The sequence below is a fragment of the Podarcis raffonei genome, chromosome 1 (assembly GCF_027172205.1).
Source record: "Podarcis raffonei isolate rPodRaf1 chromosome 1, rPodRaf1.pri, whole genome shotgun sequence".
In the NCBI taxonomy this organism is placed as follows: domain Eukaryota; kingdom Metazoa; phylum Chordata; class Lepidosauria; order Squamata; family Lacertidae; genus Podarcis; species Podarcis raffonei.
This window is the reverse complement of record NC_070602.1, coordinates 82,670,955-82,693,719: the sequence shown is the minus strand read 5'-3', so window position 1 is coordinate 82,693,719 and position 22,765 is coordinate 82,670,955. Positions and strand designations below refer to the sequence as shown.

The 22,765-nt window shown below is 44.1% G+C and overlaps 2 protein-coding genes across 2 annotated transcripts; one reads left to right on the top strand and one right to left on the bottom strand.

Annotated features, from left to right (window-relative positions):
- Positions 1-1,125: 1,125 nt before the first annotated feature.
- Positions 1,126-4,658, bottom strand: LOC128418878 (olfactory receptor-like protein COR4). Its single transcript, XM_053399000.1, has 2 exons — positions 4,625-4,658; positions 1,126-2,054 (listed from the first exon to the last, which is right to left on the bottom strand). Exons 1-2 carry the CDS (start codon positions 4,647-4,649, stop codon positions 1,126-1,128), a joined length of 954 nt encoding a protein of 317 aa, XP_053254975.1. The 5' UTR covers positions 4,650-4,658.
- Positions 4,659-21,596: 16,938 nt separating this feature from the next.
- LOC128418854 (olfactory receptor 5AS1-like) lies at positions 21,597-22,565 on the top strand. The gene has a single exon (XM_053398957.1). The coding sequence runs from the start codon at positions 21,597-21,599 to the stop codon at positions 22,563-22,565; it is 969 nt and encodes a 322-aa protein (XP_053254932.1).
- The last annotated feature ends 200 nt before the right edge of the window (positions 22,566-22,765 follow it).

Sequence of the window (22,765 nt, the reverse complement as noted above, 5' to 3'; positions counted from 1 at the left end):
CAATGCAGCTGCTACTTTCATGGTCACTTGTTTTGGTCTAGTTTCTGCTTTGAAGTAACCTGACCATGTCAAGTTCCCCAACCACTAAGGGCAGAATCCCATTGTTGATAGCAAATGATCTGCATTTGACTGGCGTGGAAGGACTGTGTCATGCTCCCATACCAAAACACAGTAACGGTGCTTCTTAACTGAGAACAAGGAAGATATCTTTATTCAGGCTAGTAACAGAAGTGGCTCAGCAGCAATCACAGGGCCCAGAAATCATGGTTCCAAGATACAACGGTTAGACAAGAGGTACACATTTGAATGGAAGCAATGAAGATGTCCCAACAGTTACCACACTCCTCCCACCAAGATTTTAAAGACAGGGCAAGCTCACACACAAGACTTTCTTGCTTTACAAGATTTCTGTGAGCACAAACGTAAGCTCCATTTGGGCTGATGCGTGGGCTCACTGTGTCTTGCCCTCAGACTCTGGATTCACTGCCACCTCTTTCTGCTCAGTCCCTCCTATAGGCTGGCCGAAGTGCTCCCCCTTCCCCAGTGAAACTCTGTGCTTCACAGGAGGGGCAGTGGAGAGAGCCAGCAGATTTGCTTCTCTCTCCCCCTGATATCTAGAGTTGCAAGAGGAGAACCTCCATCTTCCATCCCCGGGTGGCAGCCTTCAAGGTTCAGCCTCCACCACTTCTTCTCTCTGCTCCTCTTCCATTTGGGACTGCCAAACCATGCTAGATCCTGATGAAACTGAGAGGCCTATGACAGACTGAACAGAGAAGGAAAGCACAGTGTATGCATTTAACATATCCAGGGAATTCTGAAATACACACCTTCTCAATTCCCTCATCTCCTGACAGGATGATTGGCATTTAATTTGTTCTTTGTAGGGTAATACTGGACCTGAAGTTCCATGTCCCTCAATGTCCATAGACAGGAAGGTTTAAGGTATATGTGGTGGGCTGGAAAAAGATGCAGTTGCTAGGATTTTATTATTCTACTGGTATAGATCACCAAAATACATTTGGAAATGTTCCAGTATGTTCAGTTGATATAAGGCCATGCCTTGAGATTTTATTGGCATATAGGTAGCCCAGTCCACCTATACTTGGTAACTGTTAAAAGAGATATTTATTGAAATACCACTTTTCTCTGAATCACTTTTCTTAGAGCACATTTTACATCCTTGTTCCTCAGACTGTAGATCAAAGGATTCAACACAGGTATTATCACTGTGTAAAACACAGAAGCTACCTTGTCTGTATCAAGAAAGTAGCTGGAGCTGGGTCTGAAGTACATGAAAAGAATGGTCCCATGGTATATGGCCACTGCTGTGAGATGGGAGGCACATGTGGAGAAAGCTTTATGCCTCCCCTCAGCAGAGCGAATCCTGACTACAGCTATAATAATGAATACATAAGAGATTATAATGACCAGCAAGGTGCTCATTTCAAACAGGCTACCAAAAATGAATACCAGCATCTCATTGATGTAGATATCATTACAGGCCAGTTTCAGAAGGGGCGTGAGATCACAAAAAAAGTGATTGATGATATTGGAACCACAGAAGGACAGTCTCAACAAGCCACCTGTCTGAATCAGAGAGTTCACAATACCCAAGAGGTAGGATCCTGCTATCAGACCTGCACAAAGTTTCTTGGTCATCACAGAAGCATAGAGCAGAGGGTTGCAGATAGCCACATACCGGTCATACGCCATGGCTGCCAGAAGAAAAAACTCAGTAGTGGCAAAGATTGCAAAGAAACAATATTGTGAAATGCAGGCAGCATAAGTGATGCTTTTGTTTTCTACTAAAAAATTCACCAGCATATTAGGTGTGATGGTGGTGGAATAGCAGGCATCTAGGAAGGACAGGCTGCTGAGAAAAAAATACATTGGGGTGTGTAGTTGAGGATCTATGCCAATCAATATAATCATCCCAAGATTCCCCACCAGTGTGGCAATATAGATTATTAAAAAGACCACAAAGAGTAGAGGACACAGCTCCAGATTTTCTGTTAGTCCAAAGAGATTGAAGCTGGTTGCCATGGTGTAATTTTCTTTAGCCATTGGATTCATTCACGCTTTCCTGTTAGGAAAAACAAAGCAAGATTTCTTTATTAGATATGGGACACCATGGCATTTTAACCTCTTTTTGTCTCCTTTTCTCTAACCTCAGTAGTTGAACTGTGTGAGCTACAATTGTTTGGCTGGGAGGTCCTCTTTGATGGACCTTTATTAACTGGAGACTTTTTAAAAAGTGAAAGTTTTTAATCTGGTTTTGCCATTGCACCCATCAATCACCTGGACAGACTGTAAATTCCACAAAATTAATTATTGCAGCTAAAGTGAGCCATTAACGCCCTTAGACCTCTTGGCTACTTCACAGTCCTGCTTCAATTAGATGGAATCACAACTCAAATAAAATGGAATTTGGCAAGAGCAGTGGTCTCTATATGCTTGCTCAGAACTGAGTTTAGGTTACCATGTACAGATTTCACCACATTAGAAGTACATAAAATGTCAAACTGGAAAAAGCAGAATGATACCATATCCTCTGTGAGCTGCTGGGGAAAGTTCCATGTCATGCCAATTCCCAATACCCTCAAATGATACAACTCTGACACCATTCTAGCTCATAACAATTTACTGTTTTAAGTTACAATAGTGAGCCTGGTGGAATCTGCACACATTTTTTTAAAAAACGCAGTGAAAATGCTTTTTAAAAAAACGTTTTGAAAAATACATTGAATTTGTCATAGCTCACTCTCGCCATCTAGTGTCACATTTGTATATTGCACATTACAACACACTTAAAACGTTTTATTTGCAGCTGTATAGCTGGGTCCCCTACCCCCAGTTTCCATAGTCCTCTAGGACTGCAGTGTTAGAGCCTCCTTAATTGTTGGGCTACCCATTCCCTTATCTTCTAGTTCAACACTCCCTGCCTCTGAATTTGACACTGCTCTGGAAGGTGAAGTTCTCTCCACTGTTGACTATGGACCCTTACCACACTGGCATCAGCTGCACTACTCCTCTTTTGATGCTCCCAGACTCTCCTCTTTTCTTCCCCCACAGCTCTTCATCCCATTTCCATTCCTCAAGATCTTCTACCTAACTCTTCCCTTTGAGCATTATTCTTTCTCTTAGACAAGTGTCTCCATCATGGACCTGGATCACTCTCCCTGACGGAACCTCACTTCTATGTCTCCTCACATTTACATAAGTAGATATGTCAAAGTTACTTCTAGTCTGAACAATGTTGCCCTTTTCCCAGATCACTCCAGTGAACGTTAGGAACATTCTCTTAAGTTTTCAGAATTGGAACAGTAGAATAAAAGAACCACACATTCTTTCCCCACATCTGGCTGGAACCACCCTCCTAACCACAAGAGAAATGGAAAGTTAATTCATGGCTATAGGTTTATTAATTGTTTGGCTTTTATATTCAATAAAACTACTAATGACATCACAAAACAAATTTATTCATCTTTATTTGGAAAATATGAATCTTGGATTAAATATAACAGACCTTATTCTGGAGGGCACAAATCAGACTATTTCTGGTATATCAGTGTATTTCAGGGAACCTGCCAGCATCACCCAAAGTTAGGAACGTTGTGAGCTGCCATCCATGAGGCTCAAGGCAGCCCTCAAATGACCAGAGCAATTGCTGTTATATGACTGGGGGTGGGGGACGGATTCATTCTCTGGGACATGGACCAGATTGCACAACTTAAGACACACGAACCATGAACACAGAGCTTCTCCTATGTTGTTGTTGCACCTCCCATTTTAGAACTCAAAGGCAGCCAACAAAACCAGGTTTATTGATCCTCTGATGCTTCACCACATTTTCCTAGTGAGTTTGACAGGCCCAAAACAGACCTGAGATATTGTAATGATTTTCTTTATGCTTTTCAGACATTTGATAAACAAAGTGAAGAGGCAACCACGAATAAATATTTAGCAAGCTACAAAAAGAGAAAAGTCACTAATGCTATGAGAGTTACCTGTAGAAGAAATGGAAGATATCCAGTTGCTTAAGAAGTCATTCCTGAAATGAAGTTGTGCTTTTCTGAACTACTTATGTGTATCACAGAGAGATTTGAGGCAAACTACATGAAGTTTTCAAAAATATCTCTAACACCAAAACAACACAATTAAAGTTTCTCCCAGTGGTGTGTTCTTCAAGAAAGGTAATTGATCTCAAAGGTATTTGTGAATATTGTCCCTGTTTGTCAAATGCTTCTTTTACTCCAAAGTAATTTTTGTACTTTTTGTACTTCTGCTTTGCAGTTCTAACCTTGTATGCTCAGCCGCACTGTTTGCAGCAGATGTCCCACCCACCCAACTTGCATGTTTTGCCCCTGTCCAAAGGTAAGCGGGCAATACATGTGTATGGCCTTGCTGTGGAGTTACTCGGTCACCATATTTGGGGACAAGGAGGAAAAAGCCTACAGAATTTTCCTACAGACAAATTGGGCTGGTTTGGAGGTTTTGCTTACCTCACAACAAACGTGAGGTAAACTTGCTGGTGGATAAAGGCACTGAGCTGAATCCTTAATCTAAACACAGGGGGTGGAAATAAGCCCGATTCCCTTCTTGTCAATCAAGAAGGTTCACAAACCTGCAGGGATGCCATTTAGCCCCATTGAAACAAAATTAATATAGCAGAATTCCCTGTAATGCCTGTCTCCATAATGGAGGTGGAAGTACAGCCTTAAAGTAGGAAGCACAGGAATATAAGATGGTGATGTACTCAAACCATTGGCTCTTCTAACTCAGTATTGTCTACACCTATTGGCAGTAGCTCCATAGGGTTTCAAGCAGGAGTCTCTGAAACCCTCCCTCACGATGCTGAGGATTAAGCCTGGGACCTTCTGGAAGCAAAACAGATGCTCTACCACTGAGCAGTGGCTTAATAATATTCACCCCTGGAAACAGAGCTAGAATATATCCATGAAAAACGTAAATCAGTACAACTTATGCTAGCTTTCCATGCTTAGGATTGCTCCCTAAACCACCCTTTTCAGTGGAAATACATCCCAATATCAATTCCCAGTGAAATAATGCCATATAACTGATGGGATTGTTTATTTTATTGGACCAAACATGGGCATATTCTTGTCCCTGCCCCTGGTTTTATGCACCATGATTCCATGCATGCTTAATTGGAAATAAGTACCATTGGATTCAATAGTTCTTATTATCAAATAAGTGTGTATAGGATTGCAGCCATACTACCCAGTCGTAGTATTTTCTGGTAAGTGTGCACATAATGTTATAGTTGTTCGGTGGAATTCCTGATCTGCACCTTGTGTAGAAGTAAATGAGAGTTCAACCCCAAGAATGTGTTTTAATGTTTTACTGTGGAACAGTTTTAAATGCTAGTCAGGTATAAACATTACATGAACAGAATAGTAAAGTAGCACAACTGCAAACAAGCTTTATGTTGTTCAGTAAACTTTCCTCTCTCAAGTCCCATCTCTGACTTCTGAAGTTTCATTTCTTGCTGTAAGAGTTGCAGCTCTGATTTCCAGGAGATGAGTCATCAGGTAGTTTAGCTCCTTGAAATTGAAAAACACCAGCCTTCCACTTTCACCCAGAGTGGAACCTCTCATTTAAGGTAAATGTCTCTTTACAGCATTCCAAATACAATGTGTTCAAACACAACATTTTATGTACATGAAACATACAACTTTAAGAGGTCATGAAACCCCATATGAATGTTACTCTCAACAGCTGTACACACCTTTTCGGGACGTAACGGTCATATGCCATTACAGCAAGCAGGAGGCACTCTGAGGTTGCCAAAAAGATGAAAGTGTAGTATTAAAGAACGCAACCTACATAGGTAATGGTGGCTTTTCTTACTAAGAGGTCCGCCAACAGCTTTGGAGTGATACCTGTTGAATAAAAGCTGTCAACAATGGACAAGCTCTGTAGGAAGGAGTACATGGGAGTCTGAAGGTGGGCATCAGCATGAATCAAGGCTACCATCCCGAGATTCCCCACCTGGGTAACCAAGTAAATCATTAGGAACAGCTCAAATAAAGTGATCTGCACCTCCCTGGAAGCTGTCAGTCCCGAGAAAACAAATTCAGGGGTAGATGTAGTGCAAAGCCACTTCCGGCCTGCCCAGGAGGTGGGGTTGCGGGCTTCACGCCCACCCCACATGAGCGGGGACTGGTCGCAGCCCCCGCGAGAGCAGGGGAATCCTGGTCGGGTCTGCCCCCCCCAGCCAGCCAATCAGCTGGCTGGCTGGGGGGGGCATGGCCTGCCCTATTTAGGGCCGGCACGGAGGGGGCTCACCCTCTTTTCGCCGGCTCGCCCCCACGTTTGTTTCCCGCATATCAGCTGTTCCTGTTTGTCCGAGATCTTATCTGCCTTGCCTGGAGCGTTCCTGCCTTGCTTCTTTGTTGCCTTTGTTCTTAGCGGCAGGGCACCTCGTGCAATATGCTGTAGCTTCACAGAAAAAGCTCCCTTTCTTTTACAGAGAATTTCCAGCATTCGCTGCTGGTGTTGCTTGATTTCTAAACTGCTTGCTTTTCAGGAGTTGTTATCTCTAGTTTTGGAGCTGAAACCAATTTGGGGCTTTTCTCCTTCTGGGGGTTTCCCCTTTGCGCTCCATTCCAGCTGCTGCAGTTTAACACCGGAGCTGTAATTGAGCTAAAAACACTGTGTGTGTGTTTGTGTGCTTTCCTTCCAGCATCTCTTTCACGTCTACAGTTTTACAGGGACCTCTGTATGCTTCGGTGCAAGTTCTCTGCCCTCAGGAATTTGCTGTGCCTGCTGCTGCATGCCCCCTGCAGAGGAATTTATTCAGCTTGGTGGAGCTTTTTCTGGTGATCCGTTGCCTGCCCTCGGCTGCTGACTGCCTGTTCTGCAAGGAGCTCAAGGAAGAACGTTTGGCTCCTCTTCGTTATTTCCACGGCCGTTCGGAGGACGCAGTGCACCCATCCAATCAGGTTTTGCTTTTGGGGCTTCAGGTTTTAGCTAGAGGTTTGTGCAGGGGAGCGCGGTGTGGGCTGCGTTTTGTGCCGGTTGTGTTTCATTTTACTGCTGGGGTGAGGGGCAGAATTTCTTGTTAAATAAACATTTCAGCAGCATTCTTGAGGGGTGAGTGGCTTCTGCTGAGCACGCTGTTTTATTTTCGCGCGGAAGTTTAGACCTGGAAAGCGTCGGAAGCAGCTGCGCCGTTGCCGGGCAACCAGCGCGCCCCGGCCGCCATTTCATCCGCCCACGTGGCCTTCCAGGCGGCCGCCATTTTACTATAGGCATTCCACGTGGGAAGTAATTTTACAAACCCTCCCTTTTAAGCCCAACTGGAAAACAAACAAACAAACAAACAAAACCACCAGGTGGATAATTAGGAATCTTTCAGTGTTAAAGGGCTAGCGTTAAGTGTTTTCGCGCGGGTTCATTGTCGCTAGGCAACCGGAACGCATTATGGCCGCCATTTTGATGGCCCATGTGGCCTTGCGGCGGCAGCCATTTTAGGAGAGGCAAAACCACGTGGGAGCTATCTCCTTTTCGAGTGCCCCTCACTTTCTCGTTGGTTTTAAATTCAAAAGCAATATAAACAAAGGAAATAAACATAAGCAATATAAACAAAGGATGATAGCGCAATTGTTAAAAGAGCCTAGCTTAAATAAGAGCGCACAAGGGGCTGCAGGGAGCGCCTCCTCTTGGTGCATAAGCTTGTATAGAGCTGGCTACAGCGCCTCTGGCTAGGCTGTTCTTAGAATTAATATCCTCTAATTAATTTGACTGCTTTTGTTTATACTTACATTTAAATTAAATTGAAGCATTAGTGCACAGTATATTGGAATTCAAATTATTTCTTTCAGCTTGCGGTGCTCTGTGGAGCTGTGTCATTTACTCTCTGCCTAGGCATTAAGTTTTATAATTTGGTATAGTCAATTCATAGTTATAAGGAAAAAGAGATCCGGGTTTGATATCATTTGATTTATTAAAGGGCTTCTTCGCCTGCAATCTCTTGCGAGCTTTGCATACAGATTTATAGGGAATCTAAAGTAAATAGCTCATGCCTCTTCTACGTTCATCTCTTTCTGGTATTTCATCTGTTGGTTTATAAGTATATATTTAATCTGGCAATTTAATTCATTTGGTTGATTTTTATAATAGTGCTTAAGGGCTCTTGGGAGCTTTGCTTTGCTTAGGTTTGTTGCATAAATCAATTTATCATTTTCACTGGTGTATTGCTGGGTTACAATTTATAATTCTACCTCTAGCTTGCTGCATAGCTGCTTACATTATCAAAGGTTCTCTTCTGTTTATTATAAACTCAGTATTCCTCAAAATACATTGCTTTGAGGTGTGGGCTGGTATTTTGGACTGCTATCCAGTGCGGATAATACTGAGCTACGGTGATATTGTTTGCAGCTAAATACAATCTGTTGGAGATTAGTTAGGCATCTTTGGGTCCTTTAAACTTACCAGTGCAGACAATACTGAACTACCGTGATATTGATCGCTTTTCACGCATATAATCCAAGCTAGTTGGCATTGATTTTGCTGAACCAGGCTAATTAAGGGTATCAAACTATGTCTGCTCATGAGAACCAGCAAATTGCTGCTATATCTGGGGTGGCACAAGGGAACCAAGAGGGGCCTCAGGCCTTCGTAGTGCCTAGTAACCCACAGGCTTTGGCACAGTTTTTTCAATGCGTTTCAGACATTTTATAGGCAATATAGGCCCGCAGACCAGGTGCCAGCAGCACCTCTGGCGCTCACCCAAGAATGCATCCCGGATACGCCACCTAACGTTGTGGACCGCCCCGGCACCTCCGCGGCAGTGCTGAGAGCAGCCAGTGATTCAACAGTGGGTCCTGTGTCCAAGATGGGTCAGGGTAGCCTCCTGTGCCCTGCAACCCACAGGCCTAGTCAGTGTTTCCTCTGCTTTTGAAACCTTTTACCAACAATTCAGGCCCATGGTCACTGTGGCCTCTTCCCTAATAGTGAGTTCTTCTGTCCAGCAATGAGGAGCTCCCTTGCACTTTGGCCTCCTTATTTAGGGTCCCACATTCGGGTAGCAATCCATTTATGCATCCTCACACATAATTACAGTCTACGTGTCCCTGGGTTTCCAATGACAGATCCTCGGGAGGTAGGGCTCATGCTTGCAATTATAACCTTTCTGCCTCTCAGTATACCCCAGACTTTCCTAGTACTGCGGAAGGGGGCTCCTATTCTACAGGATTCACAACCTCAGCCTTTACTGCGGAAGGCTCCAAAACATCATCGGATGATGAGACGCAGGGGCAACAGGAAGTGCCAGCGGCTGCAGAACAGCACCAGTCCCCAATGATGGGCAAGGGAGAAAGAAGTCTAAGAAGAAGCATTCGGCCAAGAAGAGCAAAAGAAGTAAGCCTTCTGATGCCGAGGACGATTCAGAAAAGCTTCCTGCTGCCCACCACCTGCTGGGTTCCGAGCGACCAGAATTACAGGATGGAGCATATGGGTCCCTATGTGGAAAAAGGAAAGTTGGAAAATGTGAAGCTAAGCAAGTCCCTCACCATGAGGTTTGCTGGGAGTACAACACGGGTGTGTGCCAGGGGCCAAATTGTAAGTATGCGCATGAATGTGTGAAGTGCATAGGTAACCACCCAGCGTCTTCATGTTTTAAAGGTAAACAGCCCTTTCCGGGCAGCAGGGGGCATTTCCACCAGGGGTCTTAAAAGCTCACAGACCCGCCAAGAAGAACAGTCACAAACTGGTATGAATTTGCCCCTTGACTGTGATGTTCTCTTCTGTTAAGCTCTCACCTTTTAGAACCCCTCTCAATAAATACTCTAAAATAGAGGCAGCAAAGTACCCTGGGGAAAGAGTTTCTCTTATGGCTTCAGGATCCTCGTTTCATTACCCCCTAACTCAGGGAAATCCCCCCCCCCAAATCAAAGAATCATTTTGGGAAACACCAGAAATTAATGAAATTTCTGGCCAGGAGGGTGGCCGGCCCCTTCAGGGAGCCACCTATAGCGGGTTTACTCATTTCACCTTTAGGCATTGTCCCCCCATAGACTCCAGGAGAGTATCCTATGATCCACAACCTACCCTACCCTAGAGGTGGCTCAGTCAATGATCCAATACGACAGAAGCCTTGTTCTGTGAAATATGCCTCCTTGATCAGGCTATAAAGCGTATGTGCAGGTTCAGCAGGGGCGCGCTCTTGGCTAAGTGCGACATTGAGTCGACTTTCCGTCTCCTGCCAATTCACGCTGAGGAATTTCTATGGCTAGGTTTTCAGATTTGAGGGGGTTCATCCCATAGACAAATCTATGCCGATAGGGTGCTCAGTAGCTTGTGCAGCCTTTGAGTCATTTAGTGCAATTTCGGACTGGGCTCTTCGCTTTAGAACTGGTTCGGAAGGGGTGACCCATTACCTCGATAACTCTTCCCCCTCCATCATTAGTAATAGCCCTGATTGCGCTTCTCCTTTAGAGGCCTTCACCTCCCTGGCTGAGGAGCTTGGGGTACCTTTGGTGGCAGACAAAACAGAGGGTCCAGTTTTGATCATAACCTATTTTGGATATTGAATTGGACACAATCGCACAGACATCCCGCCTACCTAGGGAGAGGCTAACAGTACTTAAAAATTAATTCTGCAACTTCTTCCCCTCATGAAGGTCACCATTGGCCAGGGTAAATTCATGCTTCGGTCACCTCAACTTTGCATGCCGGGTAGTGTCCCCTGGCCGCCCCTTTTTTGGGCGATTGGCTAAGCTGTCAGCGGGACTGCGCGCCCCGCAACACTGAGTGCGCCTCTCTAAAGTGGTCAAGTCGGACCTGAAGGTTGGGTTAAAGTTCATGGAAAAGTACAGTGGCATTTGCGGGCTGAAGAGTTCAGGAATCACCAGGTGTGCTTCTGGGCCGACAATCAAACGATTGTCAGTGTCCTGTCAAAGCAATTATTGCACTCTCCTAGAGTGGCAGATCTGCCCTGGACCTTTGTCCTTTTGTGCTTAGAATTAAACATCTATTTCTCTACCAAATTTACCTCTAGGGTTAACAATGACATCACGGATGCCCAGGCGCAGCAAATTGCCACAGCCATTCCGGGAGCACCTTTGGAGCCTTGGGAACCTGATGTCCTGAAGGGAGTATTAGCTTCAGGAGCCCCGTCCACGCTTAGATCTTACAAATAAATAAATAAATAATAAATAAATAATAAATGAATGAATAAATGCTAGGCTTGACACACCTCGAGGCACCTCGAGGCAAATTAGAAAATCCTAGGCTTGACACACCTCCTACCAAGGCTGAAGCTCTGCAATACTTGGTACATTGGAGGGTGCTGGGTCGTGCAGCAAAGACTCTTAAACATCCAGTAGGCGGCAATCTCCCTTTTTCTGTAAGGTTGTTTAATCCATAGACCCTGGTGTGGACTTCTTAGTGTGAGGGGCACTGTAGGGCTGCTGTTCAGGGAAGTTTTTTAATGTGTGATATTTTAGGGTATTTTTGGTTTCTATGGAAGCCGCCCAGAGTGGCTGGGGGAAACACAGCCAGATGGGCGGGGTACAAATAATAAATTATTATTATTATTATTGTATTATTGTAGGGCTGGCGCAGGCTGCTGCCTCCTAAAAGTGATGGTAGAAGGCCCTTATGACATTCTATGCCAATTCCAAAATAAATAATTAAATAAAATTAAAATAATAAAAAATAAAAATAAAATAAAATGAGAAGTATCTGTTGGTCCGAGGACAAGGCCCAGTTATTTTCAGCGGCATACTCCATTGCCTTTGGCACTATGCGCATTGGCGAAGTGGTTTGTAAGGGCCAACCAGAATCCGCTGCCCAGGGTTAGTTTGAGAGACCTGACCTTGTTCAGATCCAATTTAGTCCTGCATGTCCAATGTTCCAAAACCGATCAGCAGTAAAGGACACTAAACATTTCATGTACGTGAGAACAACCATCTCAGGTCCATTCCTTATGCATTTGGTTGGCTCCCGCCTTGCGCAGCATCAGTCCACGCGCATTATGCGAAGGGAGATTGCTGCCTGCGGTTTATCCTCAGCTGAATTCGTGGCTATCTCCTTTAGGATTGGGGCCGCCACCACAGCACTGCACTTGGGACTCGCAGCTGAAAGGATAAAGGACTTGGGGGCAGTGGAAGTCTGATGCATTTAAGGGATATATACGTAAGACCTTGTGACTGTTCACAGTATACCTGACCTGGCTTTGTTACCTTCTTTTGCTTTCAGGTGACGTTGTGCATATTTGGAGTATAGGCCCTGCACCGTCCACTGGGATAGAAACCAAGCTGTTAACGGGGACCTAGGGTGCAGGAGCTATAAGGGCGCACATCTGGATAATCGGGCACAGCATTGTGCATTGGGCCAGGGCCCGCGCCATCAATTCCGGTCTCGGGCCGCACCTTAACTACATCAATATATCTTGGAGCTATCGGAGGGGAATGCGCTGGGCCGAAATGTTGCCCGCGATTAGGGCTAGAGCGGCAGCGGAGGGCCCCCCAGATGCTTTAGTTATCCACTTTGGCGAAAAGGATTTAGCTTACAGAAAGGTAGTCGACTTGATGTGGCATATCTTTAGTGACTTTGAGGAACTTAAGGCCTCTTATCCAAACATCACCATTCTTGGGGCCTTGTTGATGGAAAGCCGGGTTTGGAGAGAGAGCAGGTGCCCGATAGCCACAAATAGGGCTAGGAAAGCCTTGGATCGGGCGGTGGTGCGTAGAGTGGCAGCCCTGGGTGGGTGGGTCATTGACCACCCGGGCAACTGTGAGGCCCTCTACCGGCTTGATGGCGTGCATCTTTCAGATGCGGGAAATGATATTTGGCTTGATGGCGTGCATCTTTCAGATGCGGGAAATGACATGTGGCTGACTGATATAGCAAAGGGGGTAGGGGATTGGTTTCAGGCATGAGAGTATTGGCGGCGAGCGATTGCTCGTGTGGCGGTAGGCATTGGTAAGAAGGGGTTAAGAGGATGTGGGGGGGGGGAGGAACGCCATCACCTCCCCCCAGCGACCGAAGGGTGGTCCGTTAAAGGACTCCGGGGGGCGTGGCCCTGTCCGAAGCCTATGGAGGTGAGGGCCAAAGGCACGCCCCAGAGCGGTGACCCGGGGGAGCTCCTAGTCGACGTGCCTTGGCAGGAGACTCCCCCGATATAAGGTTAACCCTTCCCCGTGTCTCCAGCAAATGGGCTGGAGCCGGATAGTCGTTAGGACCAATGCCTAAGCCAATGCCTCTCATTCCTGAAATTCAATAAAGTTGTGGCCTAATTCGCCCAATTAACCTTAAATTATGGTGTCTCGTGTCTTTATTTATCCTGGTGGGGGGCGGGAACTCGCCACGCAAAGCCACTTCCGGCCTGCCCAGGAGGTGGGGTTGCGGGCTTCACGCCCACCCCACATGAGCGGGGGCTGGTCGCAGCCCCCGCGAGAGCAGGGGAATCCTGGTCGGGTCTGCCCCCCCCCAGCCAGCCAATCAGCTGGCTGGCTGGGGGGGGCATGGCCTGCCCTATTTAGGGCCGGCACGGAGGGGGCTCACCCTCTTTTCGTCGGCTCGCCCCCACGTTTTCCCACCCTCCCTCCCTTTAACTAGGCTTAGGTAGGTCTTTGACTTTGCTATGGACTTCGGTCTGTCGCCGCAAGGGGCATGGTAGGAATTTTTCCCAATTGGCGATTTCTGGCCTTTTGGTTTTTCGCCTACCTCGTAGCAACTCGTCACAACTTCTCGGCATTGGCGGTAGGCATTGGTAAGAAGGGGTTAAGAGGATGTGGGGGGGGGGAGGAACGCCATCACCTCCCCCCAGCGACCGAAGGGTGGTCCGTTAAAGGACTCCGGGGGGCGTGGCCCTGTCCGAAGCCTATGGAGGTGAGGGCCAAAGGCACGCCCCAGAGCGGTGACCCGGGGGAGCTCCTAGTCGACGTGCCTTGGCAGGAGACTCCCCCGATATAAGGTTAACCCTTCCCCGTGTCTCCAGCAAATGGGCTGGAGCCGGATAGTCGTTAGGACCAATGCCTAAGCCAATGCCTCTCATTCCTGAAATTCAATAAAGTTGTGGCCTAATTCGCCCAATTAACCTTAAATTATGGTGTCTCGTGTCTTTATTTATCCTGGTGGGGGGCGGGAACTCGCCACGCAATTCATGTTCACCATTCATTCAGTTCCAATAGTTACTGCACCAGAATAAAAAAGGTAAAATTTAAACCAGGATAACACAGAGATCAATTCTTGCAGCCTTCCCCTTGGTTCATCACTGTAAGCACAAAGTGCTGGACTAGATGGGTCACTGGCCTCATCCATCATGCTTTTTATGTTCTTCTGAAAATAGATGTATTGTTATATGTCTGTGTTCTGATATCCATGCACATATGTAGCAGAATCCAATGCAACCAATCACCTTTTAATGGTCAATGCTGTCTGTTGCTGAAAGCAGCAAAGCAAGTTGCTAGACCGCTTCTGTGTGCCATCTGTCCTCTACTCTTACCCTGTGTGACAATTTACCAGGACCAAGAAAGACTTCTGCTCTTGGCCACAAGAGTCCTGTCAGAACAATCAGTGCAAATGAATGGTCTTTCTCATATACATAGACCCATGGCTTGGAGACCATGACTTATTATTCTTTGCATTGCTATCTCCCCACTCTGAGGAATTCTTGAACTATTTTAACATATGACTTCAGAAAGAAATGATAGGTGATCATTTGATAGATGATAGATAGATAGATGACAGACAGACAGACAGAGGATTGATAGATAGATAGATATCACATATGATTATACTGTATCCTGATTTCTTTTCTGGCAACCTGAAAACCATTTGGATGCATAGCCATACTTACGGGATGGGATTTCCTTCTTGATTCATGGAATCACAGAATTGGATGGGAGATCTAGGTTTTTGTGTGCACCATGCTATTGCTGTGGAAGAGAATGCACTGCATAGCTGTTCTGGGTTCATTATCATGCCTTTTACCACTTAGGAGCAGCATTAATCACATAAAGATGAGCATTCCTGTGGAACAGAAAATTATGTGACACTTTAGTGGTGCCACAAGACATCTCCCTATCCACCCTCTGCAGCTGATAAGCATGTTCACTCCTCTAGAATGTAAACTTCTTGCAATGTTGTGTAAACATTTATCATTTATTGCTTCTTAATTAGTTACAGTTTACAAACTGAAAATCTCAAACTTGCTTCAAGAATTCTTCCTGGTGATGGAACACACCATACAACAAACGTGCTTGATGCTTGGAATACAAGATTTCCTGCTGCAGTAGGTTGTCCATTTAGCTCCCAATGTCACCCATCAATAAACTAAGTCAAATTAATGGAGTGGGGCAAATTTTTCAGCCTAAAGGCCACACTCATCTTAGGGCAATTTTCTGGGGGCCACATGCAAGCGGTGGGAGGGGAAATGCCCTTATTAACATTTTATTAAAATGTTAAACTAGCATTTTGGCCACCTTCTCTGTTGGGGTTTTTTAGTGTCTTTACGTGCTAGCATTTTTAGTAATTGGAGACATATCCAAATGCTTCATACACAAAGAAGACCCATTGAAATAAATTGTTTTAAGTTACTATTATGAGTTTTGGGAGGTGAGCTCCTCCCCCAATAACCTTTACATTCAGTGAAGGGTTAGAAATTCATGAGCAAACTCATAAATTCATGAATTTAGCAAGGGCTGGAAATAATACTAGCTAGCTTCCTCATGAGGCTCACTGTGGGTGGTTCATTGAAGAAGCAAAAGGCTGATAAAGGTCTGCTTTGTTTGATAATGGCAAGGCATTGGCAAAACATCAGACTCTCTGCCCAGTAGCTTTTAAGGTTGGTAGGATTACCATTGGCCTGATGTAAGCAATAGAAAAAAAGAAGAAGAAAGTCTTTTGCAGTGGACTTGAGAAACAGAGGTTGCCATGGTTGGGGCAACAGAGGCTGGGGATGCTGGAAGCAGAAGGTTTGTTTTCTGCAAGTGCCACTAGGAAACAGGAGGAGGAAGTGGGCAGAATTCCATGTCAGGACTGAAGGGCAGCTGCCATGCTGGCTAGCTGGAGCAGGTTGTTACAGACAGACACAGCTTTGGTGCTCAGGATGCCTCTGAATCCAGTGCTGCGCTGTTGGGAAGGATAAGCCCCTCCAGAGATGCAAATGCTGTGAGCTCTCCATAAAACTCTGGTGTAAATATGTGTGTAAAAACCATACTTCATAAAGACCCTAGCCTCTGTTGTGCCTCATTTCCTCCAAAGAAACACAAACACTGATGAAGTGTCAGGAACCCTGGAATCTCTCACTACTGCTTGACAGAGATTGGGGTGGCTTGATTCAATAGTTCTACTCTGAATACAACTAATGCTGGATACAACCCTGGAAGGGGTGGAGAACCCCCAGCCCACAAGTCTTTATACTTTGATCATGTAAATCACCCTGTGATCTTTGGATGAAGCGTGGTATAAAAAAATTAATGAATAATAGTAATAAGCCAAGTGCAGAGTCAATTAACAATGGTCCCAGGGTATGATTGGGAAAGCACATGGAGCCATTTGGTAAAGCTGAGCAGGTCTGGATCTGGTCAGTACCTGGACAGGTGACCTCCACAAACCGCATTTATGCCAAATAGAAATGTAAGAAAATAGTCACAAATAATTGAATAAAGTGCAAAGTAAATGGGATGTCATTGGTAGGGCTGTTGGGGCTTTTGGCTGGCTGGAATGACTCCTCAAACTCTCATAATGCCAATTGCTTGCCTGAAAGAAAAATGGAGAGTTGTATGGCAAGGTGTGTAGAAGTTTACTACACAGAGTAAAGAATCACATCCACTGCTCTGCACACTTTTGCCTCTGTTTCCAGCCACCACAGGCATATGGCTCCCAGAAGCTTGTCAGTGAGGGAATGTGGCCTTCAGATTGAAAAAAGATTTCCCATCCCTGTTTTATGTGAGCAGGAATTCTGAATACACAGGTAAGGCAAAAAGTTTCAAGAGACCATTGTGATGAATATAAGATCTGGACCCCAGCATGCAATACTGAATGACCTATTCAAAGGGACCGTATATGGTATCTCTCTCCCTCTCGCCAACCAACTTGACAACCAAAATGACAGGTATTATTTCCCTTTTAACAAAATGAGGTGCTCAGGTTGTTCCATCAAAATGGGTTCTTTACTCATCTTCATGTCAGGCAACAAACTTCTGTGCTTTTAAAGAAAGTACTGTGCTTTTGTTTTTTGAAGTTTGCTAAATTTTCCTACCAAATGTTAGTCAAAATACTATGAACTTTACTTAACTTTTCAAGGCCACTTTTCTGCATGTCATTAATCTACCCCCCAGGAGATGCAAAGGGCATTTTAATTTTCCCAACAGGTCTTGTCTTGAAAGACAGAGATACGAGTTTATCTCTCTTTCAAAGCCGCATTATGTTGGATGGAAGGAAACCATCAACTCTGTCTTACATATCCTCAGGAACAGAGAATGGCTGTCATCCTTCTTATCTAACAGGTATGACCATTTCTCCAATGTAAAGGGGGGAAAGGGCTGGTGATGAGTTGTTCAGAGAAATTGGAAGCTTTGAGTGAAGCACGTGTGCCAAAGTTTGAGAAAGTGATATTCTCCTTTGGAATATTTCAAAACAGTACTGTTGCTTTCTTAAAGTATCTTTTGAAGCTCTTCTACTAATGCAAAATATACTTTCTTTCTTTCTTTCTTTTTTACTTTCTTTTTATTCAAAATTATAGCAAGACATATTATCCAAAAACATATCATCCTTGTTTCCCCCCCATTTTTCCTCCCTCCCCCCTCCCCCCCAAAACCCACCCCCCCCCGACTTCCCTCAGTTCCAGTCTTTGGTTTCTCTAAGAATGCTGTTTTCTGCATGTTACAAAGTTGTATAGATCCTCAAACTATTTAGCTGATTATTATCAACAAAAAGTTTGTGAATGTTTATTCAAAATCTGCCAAGGAGTCCAGTTCGCTTTGTTGCGTCTTCAGATACTTTGTAAAGGGTTCCCATTCATCCTTAAAGTCACAGTTATCCTTGTCCCGTAGCTTATATGTCAGTTCTGCATAGTCCATCAATTTTTCTTGTAATGCAAAATATACTTTCAATAAGACTGAAGGCTTGATTGGTAGATATATCAACTAAAGTTTGTTAGTTGATTGAGTGAAGGTTGGTAACTTGAATTAGCAAGAGCCAAATGCGGTAGAGGAGCCAAGAGGTTATTAGGCGGGCTAATTTAGTTGCTACGAGCTTCTATAAAAGGGAATCAATAAAAGTTAAGGAAAACTTTTTATTCTTACATTAAATTCAAGTTACATTGCACAATCTACCTGTTGGACATGCCTGCTGTAAAACACTCCCCAACAGAGATTGGGCAGGCATCCTCCCTTTTGACTTTTCAGATGTCTCTTAAAGACCTTTCTATGCCAACAGGCCTATGAAGTTGTTTAGAGTTTTATTTAGTAGCCAATCATTATAATAATTGCTCTGTATTACCTTTAATGGTTTTTATGTTTTTATATTGCACCATACTGCCCTGATATTTTATGAGATGGTGGTATATAAATACATCAATTAATAAATAAGAGTAAGAATAAGAATAAAGAATCATGAGGTATGGATAACATTACATTATTTTAATGAAACTGAGTAATTGGTTAAAGAGCTAAAATTATATTAAATTCATTGATAATCCTATATTAAAATTATGCTTACCTATATTTAAAATTAAATAAAAGGCAGACAAGGTTTTAAAAATTTAGGCACCCTTTAATCATGATTATCATGCCTCTCCCCCCCTGCTCTGTCACTGCTATACATTTATATATTGTGATAGTATTATATGCCCTAATGTTGAAGTAGTGAGTGCCTCATCATTTACCATACAGCACTTTTAATTTGCACAGTGTTTCATAATCTTACAATGAGCACAGACACTTTATGGAATAGATTACTCCTCCCACTTTTCAGAGGCAGTGTGTTTTCCAGCGCTAAAGATGGAGCACGAGTCTCTTAATCTCAGGGCTGCGGGCTTGAGCCCCACATTGGGCAAAAGATTCCTGCATTGCAAGGGGTTGGACTAGATGACCCTCATGGTCCCTTCCAACTCGACAGTTCTATGATGCAAGTTCTCCAGGCCATAGTTCCAACCTGATCTGACAGGTTTGGTGTGAATTCTTATGAGAGCATTGCATGGGTTTGTTGTTGTTGTTTAGTCGTTTAGTCGTGTCCGACTCTTCGTGACGCCATGGACCAGAGCAAGCCAGGCACTTCTGTCTTCCACTGTCTCCCGCAGTTTGGTCAGACTCATGTTTGCATGGGTTAGTTATCCCTAAACCCTGCACTTTCCCTCTGTAAGCTGCTATGTGAAGTAAAAATGCTAATCTGCATTCTTAGTAGACACTGAAGGATATGTGCCTCCTGGTACTGAATTCATGCTCCTCACAGTGCAGATGGCAATGGAAGCAAAAGCCTGTCACAGGGCAGAAACTAGCATGGAAAAGGCCAGAGGGAGCACCTTAGTCATATTATTTTCTCTGATAATATACTTGAAGCATTATCCCCAAGTTTCTTCAGATGCTGAAGTGTTAAAACATTTTGCTCAGGCTTTTAAATGTATACACCCACCCACCCACCAATATGGTTAGAGCCCGTTATGACTGAATTCCCGTTTTTATAATATTCTTTTACTGGTTCTATGCTGTAGCTTTGTTTTTATGTATTCATTGTTTTATTGTATTTTGAAATAATAGGCAGCTCAGAAATGTTTTCAAACAAACAAACAAACAAACAAACAAACAAATAAGATTTTATACCCCCTTTCCACTGAAGTACACAAGGCAGCTTACCTAAAATCAGCACAGTACCAAAATACAACCCCAAAGCAAAACGACATATTTTCCCTATGTACCCCTCAGGTAAGTTAGTGAAACTCTTCACAACGAACTCCTCACAGAAACTCCTCACAATAAAGCTGATTTACCTTCAAGTTTTTACACAGTGGCTGGATGCGGGGGTCATCCCTTATGAAGCAGTCTCTGTAGCTACGGTGGAGCAGGTGAACAGGGAATCAAACAGAAACGTCTCTCTCGATTGGTTAACCTGGATTTTTTTAAAAAAGGTGAACTTGTGTATACATTCTTGGACTGTTGCGTGTACAAAGTGCTAAAACTTTCTCTTTCTTGCAGATAGCCCCCAAATTTATCACCCCTCCTTACAGTTTTCTAGTGATAGTTATCATAGTAAGTAAGTACTGTACATATCAACATGATTTGTTTTATCATAATAATTTGTTAGCAGCTTTTGGGGGCAGGGAGGGATTATTTAAAAGACCAGAAGACAGCTCAGCCTGCAATCCTAATTCTGTTTACTTTGGAGTGAGCCCCACTGAAATAAGTAGGACTTCCTTTTAAATATACACGGTTAAGATTGTGCTGTAAAGCTCTCTTTGTTCTGAGTTTTTTTAAAAAATGAAGTATTATATGTGCATAATTGTGCTTATATACTGAGAGAAAGAAAGAGCAAAGAAGGGAGCAGGGAAGTACCATAGTATTAAAAATATTTTAAATGCACACATATATACGTATATACGGGTTACAGACGCTTCAGGTTACAGACTCTGCTAACCCAGAAATAGTACCTCGGGTTAAGAACTTTGCTTCAGGATGAGAACAGAGATTGTGCAGCGGCGGCACAGCAGCAGCAGGAGGCCCCATTAGCTAAAGTGGTGCCTCAGGTTAAGAACAGTTTCAGGTTAAGAACGGACCTCCAGAACGAATTAAGTTCTTAACCCGAGGTACCACTGTACACACACACCTCTGTCCCCATTAGTTTTTCACTGATTAAATATTTGTATAAGCTACTGTTTTATTGTTTTCAAGCTGTGACTGTGTAAATATCTTCCTGCTGGTTTATAGTTTAATGCAGAGGTGGATAACTGGTCGGCCCCAAAGGTTGCTGGCCTCCTAACGCTCATCAACCCCAGTCAGTCAGTTGTCAGGCATGATGGGAGTTGTAGTACAGCAGCATCTGGAGGACCACAACTTCCCCAACTCTATTCTACTGATTGGTGTTCTTTATTCTGAAAGTTTTATTCTGTTTTAATACAAGTTTTAAAACTAATATATTGCATTATGGAGCATTGCATTGTTGTGTTTTATAGTTATATTCCTGTTCACCATCTTGAGTGCAAGTAATGCAGAAAGGTTGTGTGTGTGTGTGTATCATAGGACATTAATGGCAGACATTGCAGTTACATGAGGCACATGGAGACTGATCTCCCTTTTGCCTTCGGCAGGCAGGTTTTTCAGGATTTGTAAAGTTACTGATTCTCAATTTATTCACATATCCAAACACTATATGCACAAGCTGGATATATTCATATTATGCCAAATAGAGCCACTCATTTATATTACCCTTATGACAACACTTGTGAAGGTTTTCAGCTGGATAAATGGTGATTATGCAAAGCAGCGTTTCAAAATGGATGGGTTGTTAAGCACATTCACCTTCTCTTTCAGATACAGGCAACAGACAAAATCTGAGGGGAAACCTGCTCTTAGAGCAACTTCTCTGCTGTCTCCCTACTCGGATCGGCAAGTGCTGCTTACGCATATATGAATATGAAAACAGAAGCAATGGTCAAGGGGAATCAGACAACAGTGACTGAGTTCATTCTCCTTGGTTTCACAGATCATCAAGAGACACAGGTAGTCCTCTTTGTGCTCTTCCTGGCCATCTATGTGGCCACCCTGGTGGGGAACATCGGCATCATGACGTTAATCTGGATCAGTCCCTCTCTGCACAGTCCGATGTACTTTTTTCTCAACAATCTGGCCTTCCTAGACCTCAGTTACTCCTCTGCCATTACTCCCAAGATGCTGGCCAGTTTCTTAACAGGAAGGAAAACTATTTCGCTTGCAGGATGCATTGCGCAAATGTATCTGTTTGCTTCCTTTGCAGATGCGGAATGCCTCCTGCTGGCTGCCATGGCGTACGACCGCTACATGGCCATTTGTAACCCGCTGCTTTATCCGGTTCTCATGTCACGCAAGGTTTGTGTCTGGCTAGTAGCTGGCTCCTATCTCACAGGCGGCACGAGCTCATTTATGCACACTTACTTTACATTCCGCCTCTCCTTCTGCAATTCCAATGTCATCAATCATTTCTTCTGTGACATCCCTCCTCTGTTGGCCCTCTCCTGCTCCAACACCCACTTCAATGAAATCCTGCTCTTTGCTCTTTGTGGATTCATCCAAACAAGCACTTTCGTGTTCATCCTTATCTCTTACGCCTGCATCCTTTGCACCATCCTAAGGATCCACTCAGCAGAAGGCCGCCACAAAGCCTTTTCCACCTGCACGTCCCACTTGACGGCTGTCACTTTGTACTATGGTACTCTTCTCTTCACATACTTGCGCCCAAGCTCCAGCTATGCTCTGGACACAGACAAAATAATCTCAGTGTTTTATACTGTGATTTTCCCCATGTTGAACCCATTGATCTACAGCTTGAGAAATGAAGAGGTGAAGGATACCCTCGGCAAAATATTGCAAAGGAAAGTGATGGTACTCAGAGGTCGATAGCAAGATTTCCATTTATTATTGGCGGCATAAACATCACCACTTGCCATACAGATTTGAATCTATGGATCCACAACAACAGAATGCTACACCCTTTACAGTACTTGTGGTTGTTTAATATTTAAGGTTGCCACACGTCTGGAATTTCCTGGACATATCTGGAATACTGCATTCGGAAGCGGTGTCTGGGTAGGAATCGCAAA